Here is a 12,622-nt window from a genome sequence, read left to right on the forward strand (position 1 = left end):
TTTGCTTTCTTATTTCTGACCTGGATTTTAAAATAATGCATTTATCAATATTTATGACATAGCTGGATCATTTTGTAACATCAGTTATAGTCAGGCTCTTCTGACTGGCATCCAGATTGTTTTTCCCTGCCAGTCCAGAAAAATAGAGATTAATTCCCAGAGTGTCTGAATAGATTAGGTTCTAAAATATTTAGCCAACCTGTTCTCCTAAGGTTATGTAAACACAGAGACAAACACACACACACACACACTGTCTCACACATTTACTCACTTATGTACTTTATATCACATATACAATGGAAAAAGACTTAGCTTCTTTGCTAACCTTGATTTCATTTTTCACCTAAGCAATGTTTACTGCCTGAAGGATCTCAATATTGTACCTGCAACACACACATAACTGCCCTTTATATGAATGGATTATTTTCTTAGAGGCAGTAGAGTAATACTATCAATGTGCTTACTGATACACACACATACACGTGTGTATGTATGTATATATATACACACACACACAAATGTAGGTATGCATCCATATACTTCAATTAGATCCTACTTTCATTGCTTTGCAGGAGCTGGATATTTTCAAAGCAATCTGGGGAATCTTTTTAAAAGCTGTTCTATACATTCAGAGATTCACAGATTTACTTTGCTTAAAAAGAAAGGCTCACCTGCAGCAGGACCACTGGATGAGGGCGGCTGAAGATGGTGGTTCAGAAGTGGGGCTCGCTCTCACCAAAGGACAGGCAGAAGGGAAAGACAGATGCCTGACCAGCCTATTTTGACCTCACAAGAGTGTTCAGTTGAGAGGAAGAGGCAGCCAGCTGCACATCCCCCTCGTGTGGCCAGGAGGTGCATCAACAGCCTGGCCCACACAGCCAGGCTGAGCAGAACCAAAATGTCAGAGCTTGAAAAGTACTCCAGAAATATTTGAACCCACCAACTAGAATGAAACTGAGGTCCAGAGGGGGAGGAAGTTACTTATCTGTTAGCAGACGAAAGTCTATCCAACTTTCACCTTCCAGTCGTATACTCTTTCTGTTAAAACAATGATTCTCAACCATTGCTGCGTGTGAGAATCATCTGGGGAGCTTTTTCTTTAAATAGGTTTATTGATGTATAATTGACGTGCATAAACCGCACATACTTAAAGTGTACAATTTGGTAAGTTTCAACATATGTGCACACCTATGAAACCACCTCCATAATTGAGGTCACGAGCATACCTGTCACCCCCAAACATTTCCTTGTGTTCTTTTGTAAACCCTACCTCCTGCTCCTCCCCGCACCAGCCCTCACCATCACCCGGGAAATTTTTTAAAACAATACATAGATCAATGGAACAGAATAGAGAATCCAGAAGTGGACCCTCAACTTTATGGTCAACTAATATTTGACAAAGCAGGAAAGACTATCCACTGGAAAAAAGACAGTCTCTTCAATAAATGGTGCTGGGAAAATTGGACATCCACATGCAGAAGAATGAAACTAGACCATTCTCTTACACCATACACAAAGATAAACTCAAAATGGATGAAAGATCTAAATGTGAGACAAGATTCCATCAAAATCCTAGAGAACACAGGCAATACCCTTTTTGAACTTGGCCACAGCAACTTCTTGCAAGATACATCCATGAAGGCAAGAGAAACAAAAGCAGGAATCCCTGGGTGGCGCAGTGGTTTGGCGCCTGTCTTTGGCCCAGGGCGCGATCCTGGAGACCCGGGATCGAGTCCCACATCGGGCTCCCGGTGCATGGAGACTGCTTCTCCCTCTGCCTGTGTCTCTGCCTCTCTCTCTCTCTCTGTGACTATCATAAATAAATTTAAAAATTTAAAAAAAAGAGAAACAAAAGCATAAATGAACTATTGGGACTTCATCAAGATAAGAAGCTTCTGCACAGCAAAAGAAACAGTCAACAAAACTAAAAGACAACCTACAGAATGGGAGAAGATATTTGCAAATGACCTATCAGATAAAGGGCTAGTATCCAAGATCTATAAAGAACTTCTTAAACTCAACACCCAAGAAACAAACAATCCAATCATGAAATGGGCAAAAGACATGAACAGAAATTTCACAGAGGAAGACATAGACATGGCCAACACGCACATGAGAAAATGCTCCACATCACTGGCCATCAGGGAAATACAAATCAAAAGCATAACGAGATACCATTTCACATCAGTGAGAATGGTGAAAATTAACAAGACAGGAAACAATAAATGTTGGAGAGGATGTGGAGAAAGGGGAACCCTCTTGCACTGTTGGTGAACAGTGTGAACTGGTGCAGACACTCTGGAAAACTGTGTGGAGGTTCCTCAAATAGTTAAAAATAGAACTGCCCTACGACCCAGCAATTGCACTGCTGGGGATTTACCCCAAAGATACAGATGCAGTGAAACACCGGGACACCTGCACCCCGATGTTTATAGCAGCAATGTCCACAATAGCCAAACTGTGGAAGGAGCCTCGGTGTCCATCGAAAGATGAACGGATAAAGAAGCTGTGATCTATGTATACAATGGAATATTACTCAGTCATTAGAAAGGATGAATACCCACCATTTGCTTCCATGTGGAGGGACCTGGAGGGTATTATGCTGAGTGAAATAAGTCAATCGGAAAAGGACAAACATTATATGGACTCATTCATTTGGGGAATATAAAAATTAGTGAAGGGGAATAAAGGGAAAGGAGTGAAAATATCAGTGAGGGTGACAAAACATGAGAGACACCTAACTCTGGGAAATGAACAAGGGGTAGTGGAAGGGGAAGTGGGCGGGGGGTTGGGGTGACTGGGTGATGGGCACTGAGGGAGGCACTTGGTGGGATGAGCACTGGGTGTTATGCTATATGTTGGCAAATTGAACTCCAATAAAAAAAAATTTTAAAAAACACAGATGTCAGGGACCACACCTGCAGAGACTCAGATCAGTTGGTCCAGGGTAAGGGTCAGGCACCAGGAATTTTTTTAAGGCTCCTAGGTGGTTTTTATGTGCAGCAAGGATTGAGAATCACTGTATTAAACAATTCTACTAATCTCTGCATAGGTGAATCTTCTCTGTATTGGTCTCCAAACCCAATTATCAGAGCCACTTGTAGAGCTTTAAAACCACAGACAGGGATCCCTGGGTGGCGCAGCGGTTTGGCGCCTGCCTTTGGCCCAGGGTGCGATCCTGGAGACCCGGGATCGAATCCCATGTCGGGCTCCCGGTGCATGGAGCCTGCTTCTCCCTCTGCCTGTGTCTCTGCCTCTCTCTCTCTCTCTCTCTCTCTCTCTCTCTCTGTGAGTATGGTAAATAAATAAAGATTTAAAAAAAATTAAAAAAATAAAACCACAGACATGGTGAAGCCCCGCTGGATAAGGTTTGTGATTCAGTGAGTCAAGGGGAGGGACAGAGATTTGATATTTTTAATAAGCCAATAAAAGACTAGCAGTTGCTTGCACATTCCCCTCTTTCTTTTTTTTAAATTTAAATATTTTCTTTATTTATTTGAGAGACACAGAGAGAATGTGAGAGAGAGCACGAGTTGGGTGAGGGGCGGAGGGAGAAGCAGACTCCCACTGAACAGGGACCTTGATGTGAGACTCAATCCTGGAACTCCAGGATCATGACCTGAGTAGAAAGCAGATGCTTAACTGACTGAGCCACACAGGTGCCCATCCCCTCCTTCTTGATTAAAAAAAATTCTAGTGGAATTTGAAGGGAAAGCATCTTGTGGGAAAGAAAGAAATAGTTTCTTAAAATAAATCAGTTTAAATTTAACAAGCTATCCACAAAACAGATTCTTACTTATTCATTCAGCAAACATGCTGTGTGCTGACAGAGCTAAGTGCTGGCAATATGACAAGTACAAGAAGGCATCTGACTTCTGGAAGATGACAGGATAGACACTGAACAGGTTATTGAAAAGGTGATATTTAATAAGTCTATACCAGTACAAATAAAAATTGTTAGAATGATGAAATTAAACAAAACAAGCAAATGAAGGTCTGGAGCAGGAGAGAGACTTTTGATAGATTCACCTTTTCTACTTTTTGAATGTTATATTCCTATTTTAGAAACTAGTTCATTTATTTAACAGAATTAATAAATTTTAGTTATTAAATCGGCCAAAAGTAAAATTAATTTTCAAAAACACTATGATGAAGGTCCTAACCAGTGTACTAAGGAAAGGTTTAGAATGAAAAAAAAAAACCCAAATCTGTCATTATTTACACATAGTGTGATGGTGAACTGGTCAAATCTAAAAGAATCTACGAGGCGTACTGGGTGGCTCAGTTGGTTGAGCGTCTGACTCTTGATTTCAGCGCAGGTCCTGATCTCAGGGTCATGAGATTAAGCCTTGTGTCAGGCTCTGCACTCAGTGCAGAGTCTGCTTAAAGACTGCTTCTCCCTCTGCCCTCTCCTGCACCCCCCATTCTCTAAAATAAATAAATAAAAAATTTAAATTAAGAAACCTACAGAATGATTATTAGAATTCATGAGAATTGCTAGTATTAGCCAGGATGTTAGATAAATATACATACACACGCAATTATATTCTATACACCAGCAAAAAAACATGAAAAACCCCAGATTTTAAGAAAGGTAACATTTACAGTTGTATTTAGAAACCAAGTATCGGGGATCCCTGGGTGGCGCAGTGGTTTAGCGCCTGCCTTTGGCCCAGGGCGCGATCCTGGAGACCCGGGATCAAGTCCCGCATCAGGCTCCCAGTGCATGGAGCCTGCTTCTCCCTCTGCCTATGTCTCTGCCTCTCTCTCTCTCTCTCTCTGTGTGACTATCATAAATAAATAAAATAAATAAAAAAAAGAAACTGAGTATCAGGAATAAATCCAACAAAAGTTGTACGAGACCTCTGTTGGAAAAAACTATAAACACCTCATTGAAAGGAAGTAAAGAAGACCTAATAATTAATCCTGATAAAAATCCCAGAGGCTTATTTCACTTGTTTGTTTTTATGAAACTTGACAAGTTGATTTCTAAACTGTATAAAAGCAAAGCAAAGGGTCAAGAGGAGCTGAGACACTTCTGAGAGCAGCAGTGTGGGAGGACTTGCTCTACCAGACACCAGACCTTATTATAAAGCTCTAGTGATTAAAACAGTGTAGTGCTAGCACAAGGACAAATAGATCCATGAATAGAACAGAAAGCCTAGAAATAGACCCAGACCCAGATTCTTGATTTATGACAACTGTGGCACTTCAAAGCGGAGGGGGGATTTTCAATACATGAATAGCATTCTCAATAAATGCTATTTGGGATAGCTGGCTGTCCATATGGAGAAGTGAAGTTGGGTTGTCTCTCACACCATACACAAAAATCACTTCCATGTGGGCTGGAAAGGTAAATGCGAAACAGTCAAGCTTATAAAAGACACAATAGAATATCTTGGTGATCTCAAGGTAAAAAAAAAAAAAAAAAGATTTCTTAGGCAAGACGTGCACCAAAAAAATCCCCACTAAAAAATAAATGAAAAGATTAATAATTTCCATTACATTAAAACAAAGAACTTATAAGTTCATTAAAAGATGCCATTAAGAGAGCAAAAAGGCAAGCCACAAGTGGGAGAAGGTGTTTGCAGTACACATGACTAACAAAGGACTAATATCTAGAACATACATAAAGCCCTTATAAGTCAGTAAGAAAAAGAGAGATAACCCAATTGAAGATGGGCAAAGATTTATATGCATTAGCATACATAAAAACTGCTCATAGCAACGTTGTCTGTAATAGCTCCAAACTAGAAACAACTCAAATATCCATTTATGATAGAACTGGTAAAGAAATTGTGGTAGACTCACACAATGGGCCACCCTACATGAATGAAATATAAACAAACTTCACCAATATGCAGTAACATGAATAAACCTTAATAGTCTGGAAAAGAAGCCAGAACAAAAAGAACTGTGTTCTGGATAGTTCGATTTATATAAAGTTTTTAGTAAAAACTAAATTACACCATTTAGAGATGCATACATGGGTGGTAAAACTATTTTTAAAAAGAAAAAAGTCAGGACAGTGGTTTTGGAGGGCAAAGGGCAAGGAGTCATGATTCAGAAGTGGCACAAGGAAGGCTTCTGGGATCCTGGCCATGTTTTATTTTTTGAACTGAGAATGGTTGCAGCAGTATCCTCTTTAAAATATTTTGTTAAGAGAATACATTTTTAATTTTATGTACTTCTCCATTGTGTATATTTCACAATTTAGAATGTGTCTCACAAGTGTGACTTGCAGGCTGATTTGGAAACCATTGCTGTGATCTACCGGAGCAGCCAAATCAGAAAATCTCACTTCTTCAGTAATTTGAGTCTTATGAATCTGAAAACTTGTTACACATTAGTCAATGACACTAATGATGGTGATGATTGAGGAATCCGTACCTGCTAAATTGTTTATCCTGAGAGCTTCAAAATTGGGCCTTTTATAAAACAGCAGTGATATTACTAGCTAATCAACTGCAATAAATGCTGACATTTAATGAGCAGATGAATGAAACAGACACAAAAGGAAACAGCAACTCTTAGCAAGAATTGTGATTAAAATGCCCCTGATCTGAGTGGTCACAGACAAGAAGACTGCTACAGATGCTATATAATGTTTGCTTTGAAATAATTCTAAGTTCAGATGCTCAGAATATATCACCATTCAAGTCTCAATTTGCTTCTATATTCAGGGCTACTTTGCTCCTCTACAGAGGCTGATGGAATAAAGTGACAAGAAACAGGTGGAATATATTTCTCTTGCTATTCTGGGTGTGTGTAATACTGTTTTTCAAATAAATTAACTTCATATGTTAATAGGCAATAATGATGACTAGTTCCATTTTACTACTGAGGAAAATAAGACCTAGACAGGTTAAATGACTTGCCCAAGGTCACACATCTAGCTAGGAAGTAGCTGGGCTTAGGGTATGAAGTCACACCTGATTCTCAAGCTCCTCTTCCTTCTCCACTATATGACACAGCTGCAACAGTGTGCACATCTCTTAGAACAGACAGCATCCATCCATGTGTAGACACACATACAGACAACACAGTTCTCTCTCTCCCTTCCATTTCTCTCCACCCCAGAAAGACAGAGAGAGAGAGAGAACTCTGTATATATAGATAGAGCTAGAAATAGGTATATACTTGAAGTTCTCTCCCTTTTATTTACCACTTTAGGTAATGATTGCAGGAAACACTTCAGGGAAGCATTTATAAATCAGAGTAGACACAGATTTTCTCACAAGAAAGCATTTTACATTGTCAAAATGGTGGAGTAAACAATAGTAATAATAAAAATAAATGCTTTCAGTTAGATGTCAGCCCGGATTAAATGCTTGGCTTGTCTGGAAATAGCTATCTTTTCCCACCAGTTACATCCTTGTATTGTGTTCTTTTGCTGCTATCAAATGAGAGAAGAAGGAATAAGAAGGAGGGGGTGGAGAAAGAGAAAGAAAAAGAGAGAGGGAAGGAAGGAAGGAGAGAGACAGTGTGAGGGGGAACCTCCTTAATACCCAGCTATCTGAGTAGCTAAAACTAGGTTAAATACAACAAAGTTTCATTTCAATTGACCAGGAGGTCACTGGGCCATTAGGTAAGTGGTTCAAATATCAAACATTCTTGTTCCACATCTCAAAATATCCTGTCACCCCAAAGGTGGTGTTCCACAACAGCTCCAGAGGTGGTCCCCAGTGTCAAGAGTATCCAGCTGGTAAATCTCAAGGGAAGGTTTCCAGTCACAAAAGATTGAGGGGCAGAGTTCCAAAGGATTAGAATTACGGAGCAACTTCCCTCAACAGAGCTCTCCCAATCCAGCCAGGGGGACTTGGAGATTGGAGTGTCTCATTAATGCATGCTCCAGTTCTTGTCCCATTCTCTTTTCCTATCCTTTTCCCTGCAAAACATACAAGTTGCTCCTGAGTTTCTCTCTAGAGTCAGATGGATTTCATACTCCAACTTGTCTTCTACCAGTGCAGCACCACAGGATTAGATTTCATTCTAGAAACTTGTACAGGAGGTACAAATGTCTAGTTTCATGACCCAGCAGATGGTTTGAAAATATCTCAACCCTTAAACACCCTCTCCCCAAAAGACACATGAAGGTCATAATAGAACCTGACAATAATCCTAATGACAATAAAAAGGGGGGGAGTACTAGAGAGGTGGATACAGGAACTTTGTCAAGACTCTGTTCAAACTAAAGCATGTATATGAAATAGTCTCTTTCAACAGCTGATTTCTGCATTACAGACAAACCCTGTTGGAAGGGGAATTACATTCCTCTGATCAAGGTCTACAGTTTTAAGAGCCTTGAGGTCAGAAATGTTCTCTGGACTTGGCGTGTTCCTTTGCTCCCTAAAGCAGCTAGAGTCCCCCTATCACCTACCAGCCTATACAACAGTTACCCCAGACAAAGATGGGCTTTTGTTTTGAAGTCTCACTTAGAACAGAGGGGCAGGATAAGGGAAATAATGGCTTTTAAACTCAGGGTGAATAAACCAGAAGGGGGTCTTATCCTCTTGGTGTTTATTTCTTGGAGCAAATTTCTAACCCTTCTCTGAAGCCCCCTGTTGAGATCAGGGACAAACAAGATGAAAGGGAGAAATCAGAGGAAACAGAACAAAAGAACTTCAACCCAGGATTCTGAGCCCTCAGTGAAAACACAAACAGGATGAGTCTGTGTGTTTGATTTTGTGTTGGCTGGATGTTGGGAGTAGTGTTAAGGAGGATACATCCAGCAAAGACTTGGGCTTTCTGAACAAGCTAAACCAAGTGTGGCAAAGTCTGACACCTGAAAGACTGTGGCTCACATTGCAGGCTTAGAGGCATGATGGTGGAGGCCCATTTCTCTGCTGCGAAGCAGAGTTTCTCTGCCTCTTACCTTGGCTCCACCATGACCCACCTGCTGCTTTGTTGTGAGGGGTCAAAGGTACCTGGTTATATAGTCCACCCCACTCTCACTCACTCCACCTAAAATTCCTGATTGTATCTGGAAGGCTTTCTTTGGGTGCTACTGCATTCCGTCTGTCGAACTGTTCGTTTTCAGGTCTGCCTGGGCTCAGCAGCCAATCTGACAACTCAATTTCTTTTTAAGAGAAAGAAAAAGTACATGTCCAGGTAATGGCCACCTTACTCATTTTTATGTGGACAAGAAAAGTCCTTCCAAATACAAATGCATGTGATTGATATGGAAGGCATACGTGCTTGCAAAGGGCAAGAAAACATCTCAGGATTCTTGGGAAGCTGGATCCCAGTGTGTGGTAGATCAAAAGATTTTTCTTGACATCTCTTGGGCCAACCATCTTTACTTTTATGCAAATACCTCAGTCTTTTTTTAATGCTATCTTGGAAAAAAAAAAGACACTTTTGAGACTCTACTGCAATCTGTGGACCTTGTTCTGGAAACACACACACACACACACACACACACACATTTTTACATAAAACTTCAGGGAATTCACAGATCTATTAGAATCCATACACAGAACTTCCTTCAGCATCCGTGGGCCTAAAGTTAAAGAATCTCTGGCTTAGAAAAAGTTAATATTTATGGAGTATTTACTATATGTCAGGCACTATTCTAAGTGTTTTAAATAGATTCTCTCAATTAATCATAACAACCTCATAGGATAGGTACTATTCTTCTCCATTTTACTGACAAGAAAACAGTGGCAGAGAAAATCACTTGCTCTAGGTCAAACAGCCAGTAAGTGGCAGAGCCAGGGTTCAAGCCCAGGCCATCTGGCTTTGGAGCTCCTCTTCTTAGCCACAAAGTCACAGCTGTGAAATGAAACAAATGAAAGTAATTTTTTTCACACAGCCCCAAAAAAGTCCACCAGCTTCTTTTTCTGAGGGCATGGGCAGGTGTGTGGATAATTTGCTTCCCCACTGGGTAGAGAAGGGATGCCTGGTCAAGTAGTACACGGCTACTACTAATATTGTTCAAAATGAAAAATCAGTCCTCTACTTGGCTTCCAAAGAATAGGCCTTTGGCATTCACAAGAGCCCTTGAGGTTTGAGATCTTGATCCAGTAGTTGAGATTAGTTCCAGGGTCATGAACTCAAATACCTACAAGGTACTAGGAAAGTAATGCAAATATGAGATACAGGCTGGTGTAAGGCAGTCCGGAGAGAGGGGAATCATGGCCAACTGGAGATTATATGTCCTATCTCCGAACATTCACATCTAACAACAACCAAAAAAAAAAAAAAATCTCAGGAAGGCCCAATTAAAGACATTCAGGATGTGGCCATCAGTCTATGACTTCTAAGCAGACCATTTTCTTCCCACTTTTTAGGTATTTCCAAGTCAGGAGTGCAGGTAATATAATCTGTAAACAAAGGAAACAAGCTAGCCCGTGTGACAAACAACAGAGTGATTTTCATTCTGTTAGAACTGTGCATTTCTGTGCTAACCAACTGAACAAGAGGTTACTGGCCGAAAGGCCAAGACTCCCCAGAAGAAGAAGCCTCAGGCAAGAAGTGATAGTACCCATCACATACCTCATGCATAGGGCGCATTCAAGGTCAGACGCGTCAACAAACAATGGCAGTGGAACACTGACAGCAGCTCTGGCCTCCTGGTCAGCAGGAGGATCTGTGATTGAGAAAGCAGTAAATCAGAGATGGACCAACCTTACTTTCACAGACAACACTTCTGAGGCAAAGGAACCGCATTCATTTTTCAGCTTGCCGCTCTCACCCTGCCTCCCAGAGAGTAGATTCAATGGCCCCTGGGAATGGGATCCCCTGAAGAAGGCTTCAGGAGGTTTCTAGGAGCCCCACAGGAAGAGAAATGCGAGCAGGGAATGTCTAAGAGCCCTGGGGACTTGACTCCAATGCAACAGGCATCTCACTCAACAGCAGCAGGAGCAGCTGCCATTCCATGGACCAAGCCAGCCCTGCAAGGCTGGTACCGAATCCTGGCACTGCCAACCTGTCCTGGAAAGAAGTGAGGCTGCCGCTGCCACTTCTGATGTCTACCTCTGGGCACCCCGCTGGGAAGGAGGAGGGCGAGGCCTGATCATATCTCCCTGCTCCCCCATTCCTGAGATGGAGATGAGAATAGGGACAGGTGGGCCTGAAAAGAGGTAATACCATTAAGGGCATGAGATGCCATTACTTGATACGGGGCCTGACCTCATGACTTGACTTTTCCTTATTATCAATGAGCCCTGGCAGTATGCTAGGAACTGTGCATGCTCTCACAGAGGCCTCATAGTGCCCTGAGGTGGCACAGCTGAGTGCCAGAGCTAGGTGGCACACCCAGAGCCCTCCAATGGAGGCTCAGTAACCCGCATACGCTGGTGAGCCCCGGCACCTCATCCAAGCCCCTTTCTCTCTGGGTAGAGTCAGTACCTGGCTTTGAGGCTTTAGTGGGCACCTCTGGATCTTGGGTTCCAGTCTGACAATGCTTCCTTTTCTTTTCTTGGCATTTGCCAGCCTTGGCAGAGGTAGCTTCTGCAGAGGCAGCGTCCCCCTTCTCCTCTCCTGCCTGGCCTTCCTGGTCGCCTTGCTGCCCCTCCCCCTCTACTTTAACTGGGTTTGCCAGGCTGCCGCAGTCTCCCCCTGCCGCTGCTTCCTCCTGACTAGAACAGTGTGGGAGCTCCGGATTTTCCTGGACGAAGAAAGAGCCAAATATTAGTATCACCTCAGGACCAGCATTGTCCTCTGACACTGCTACCCACCGGGGACAGAGAGAAAACCGCATAGCCCTGATCACTGAGTGGACACACAGCTTAACTGGGGTGTGTGTGTGTGGTGATAAGACATATCTCCTACTTCTGGCCACAGGGTATCTGCAACGAAGACATGCTAGGCTTGGGTGAAACAGAGGAACTTCCCTAGGCAAGGAAAGAAAGGCATGTAGGGGACAGACACCCTGGGCTATGGTGAAGGGGACAGATGTAGAGTGTGGCACCCATCCCTCTCCTAGCCAAATCTTTCCCCAGTTACCACCTGAGGGAAACCAAGGCATGCAGTGAGAGTAGATCCTATCACTCAATCCTTCCGGCAGCTTTCACTGCCATTCCAGGCCATCTGCCCCACCCCCAGCTCCAAAAGGACTTTTGCTAAGGCTTTGGCACAGGTTTGTTCACAGGCCTGTGGAGTTACCTCAGGTTCTAGAGCTCCGTGTTATACTAGTCAAAAGCACTAGGGACAAGCTACTCTTTTGACTAGATTTTGGGTGAAAAGTCTGAAAAAGATACAAGTCGTTTGGGAAAACGATCAATATCTCTAGCCTTTTCAAGACTTTTTGTCCAGGAGAGGGTATTTGACAATGGATCTGGAAATAAATCCAATGACAGAGTGTTTGTGCAGATTTACCTGGAGAACCCTGAACTGTACTCTAAATTCATAGTCCACGGATCCACATGCTCATGTTGTTTTCTTGCCCTCCAACCCCTAGCCACCCCCGCCCCCCAAATGGTAGATAGATGGAAAATAGTGTATAGTCAGGAGAGAACAGTGAGGTAAGGAGAAGAAGGATGTAGTTTTTCACAGTATCTAACCTGGGGAGTTCAGGGGTTTTGCAGCACCCCAGCAGGGCTGCACCCTCAACTTTCCATGAGCCCCAGGCATTGTCCACATGAGAGTACACTGCTTCACAAAGCAAAGTTGGTGTAGC

General features: G+C 42.4%; 1 protein-coding gene across 7 annotated transcripts in view; it reads right to left on the reverse strand.

Moving 5' to 3' along the window:
• The window catches only part of LONRF3 (LON peptidase N-terminal domain and ring finger 3), a 40,182-nt gene that overhangs the window by 14,772 nt on the left and 12,788 nt on the right, over positions 1 to 12,622 (reverse strand). For all 7 annotated transcript variants that reach the window (XM_077888341.1, XM_077888340.1, XM_077888339.1 and 4 more), the window contains 2 exons: positions 11,353 to 11,611; positions 10,498 to 10,591 (listed from right to left, as the gene is read on the reverse strand). In XM_077888341.1, coding sequence (XP_077744467.1) covers positions 10,498 to 10,591; positions 11,353 to 11,611 — 353 coding nt within the window. The remainder of the gene's footprint in view (positions 1 to 10,497; positions 10,592 to 11,352; positions 11,612 to 12,622) is intronic.

This window comes from Canis aureus, chromosome X, assembly GCF_053574225.1.
Source record: "Canis aureus isolate CA01 chromosome X, VMU_Caureus_v.1.0, whole genome shotgun sequence".
In the NCBI taxonomy this organism is placed as follows: domain Eukaryota; kingdom Metazoa; phylum Chordata; class Mammalia; order Carnivora; family Canidae; genus Canis; species Canis aureus.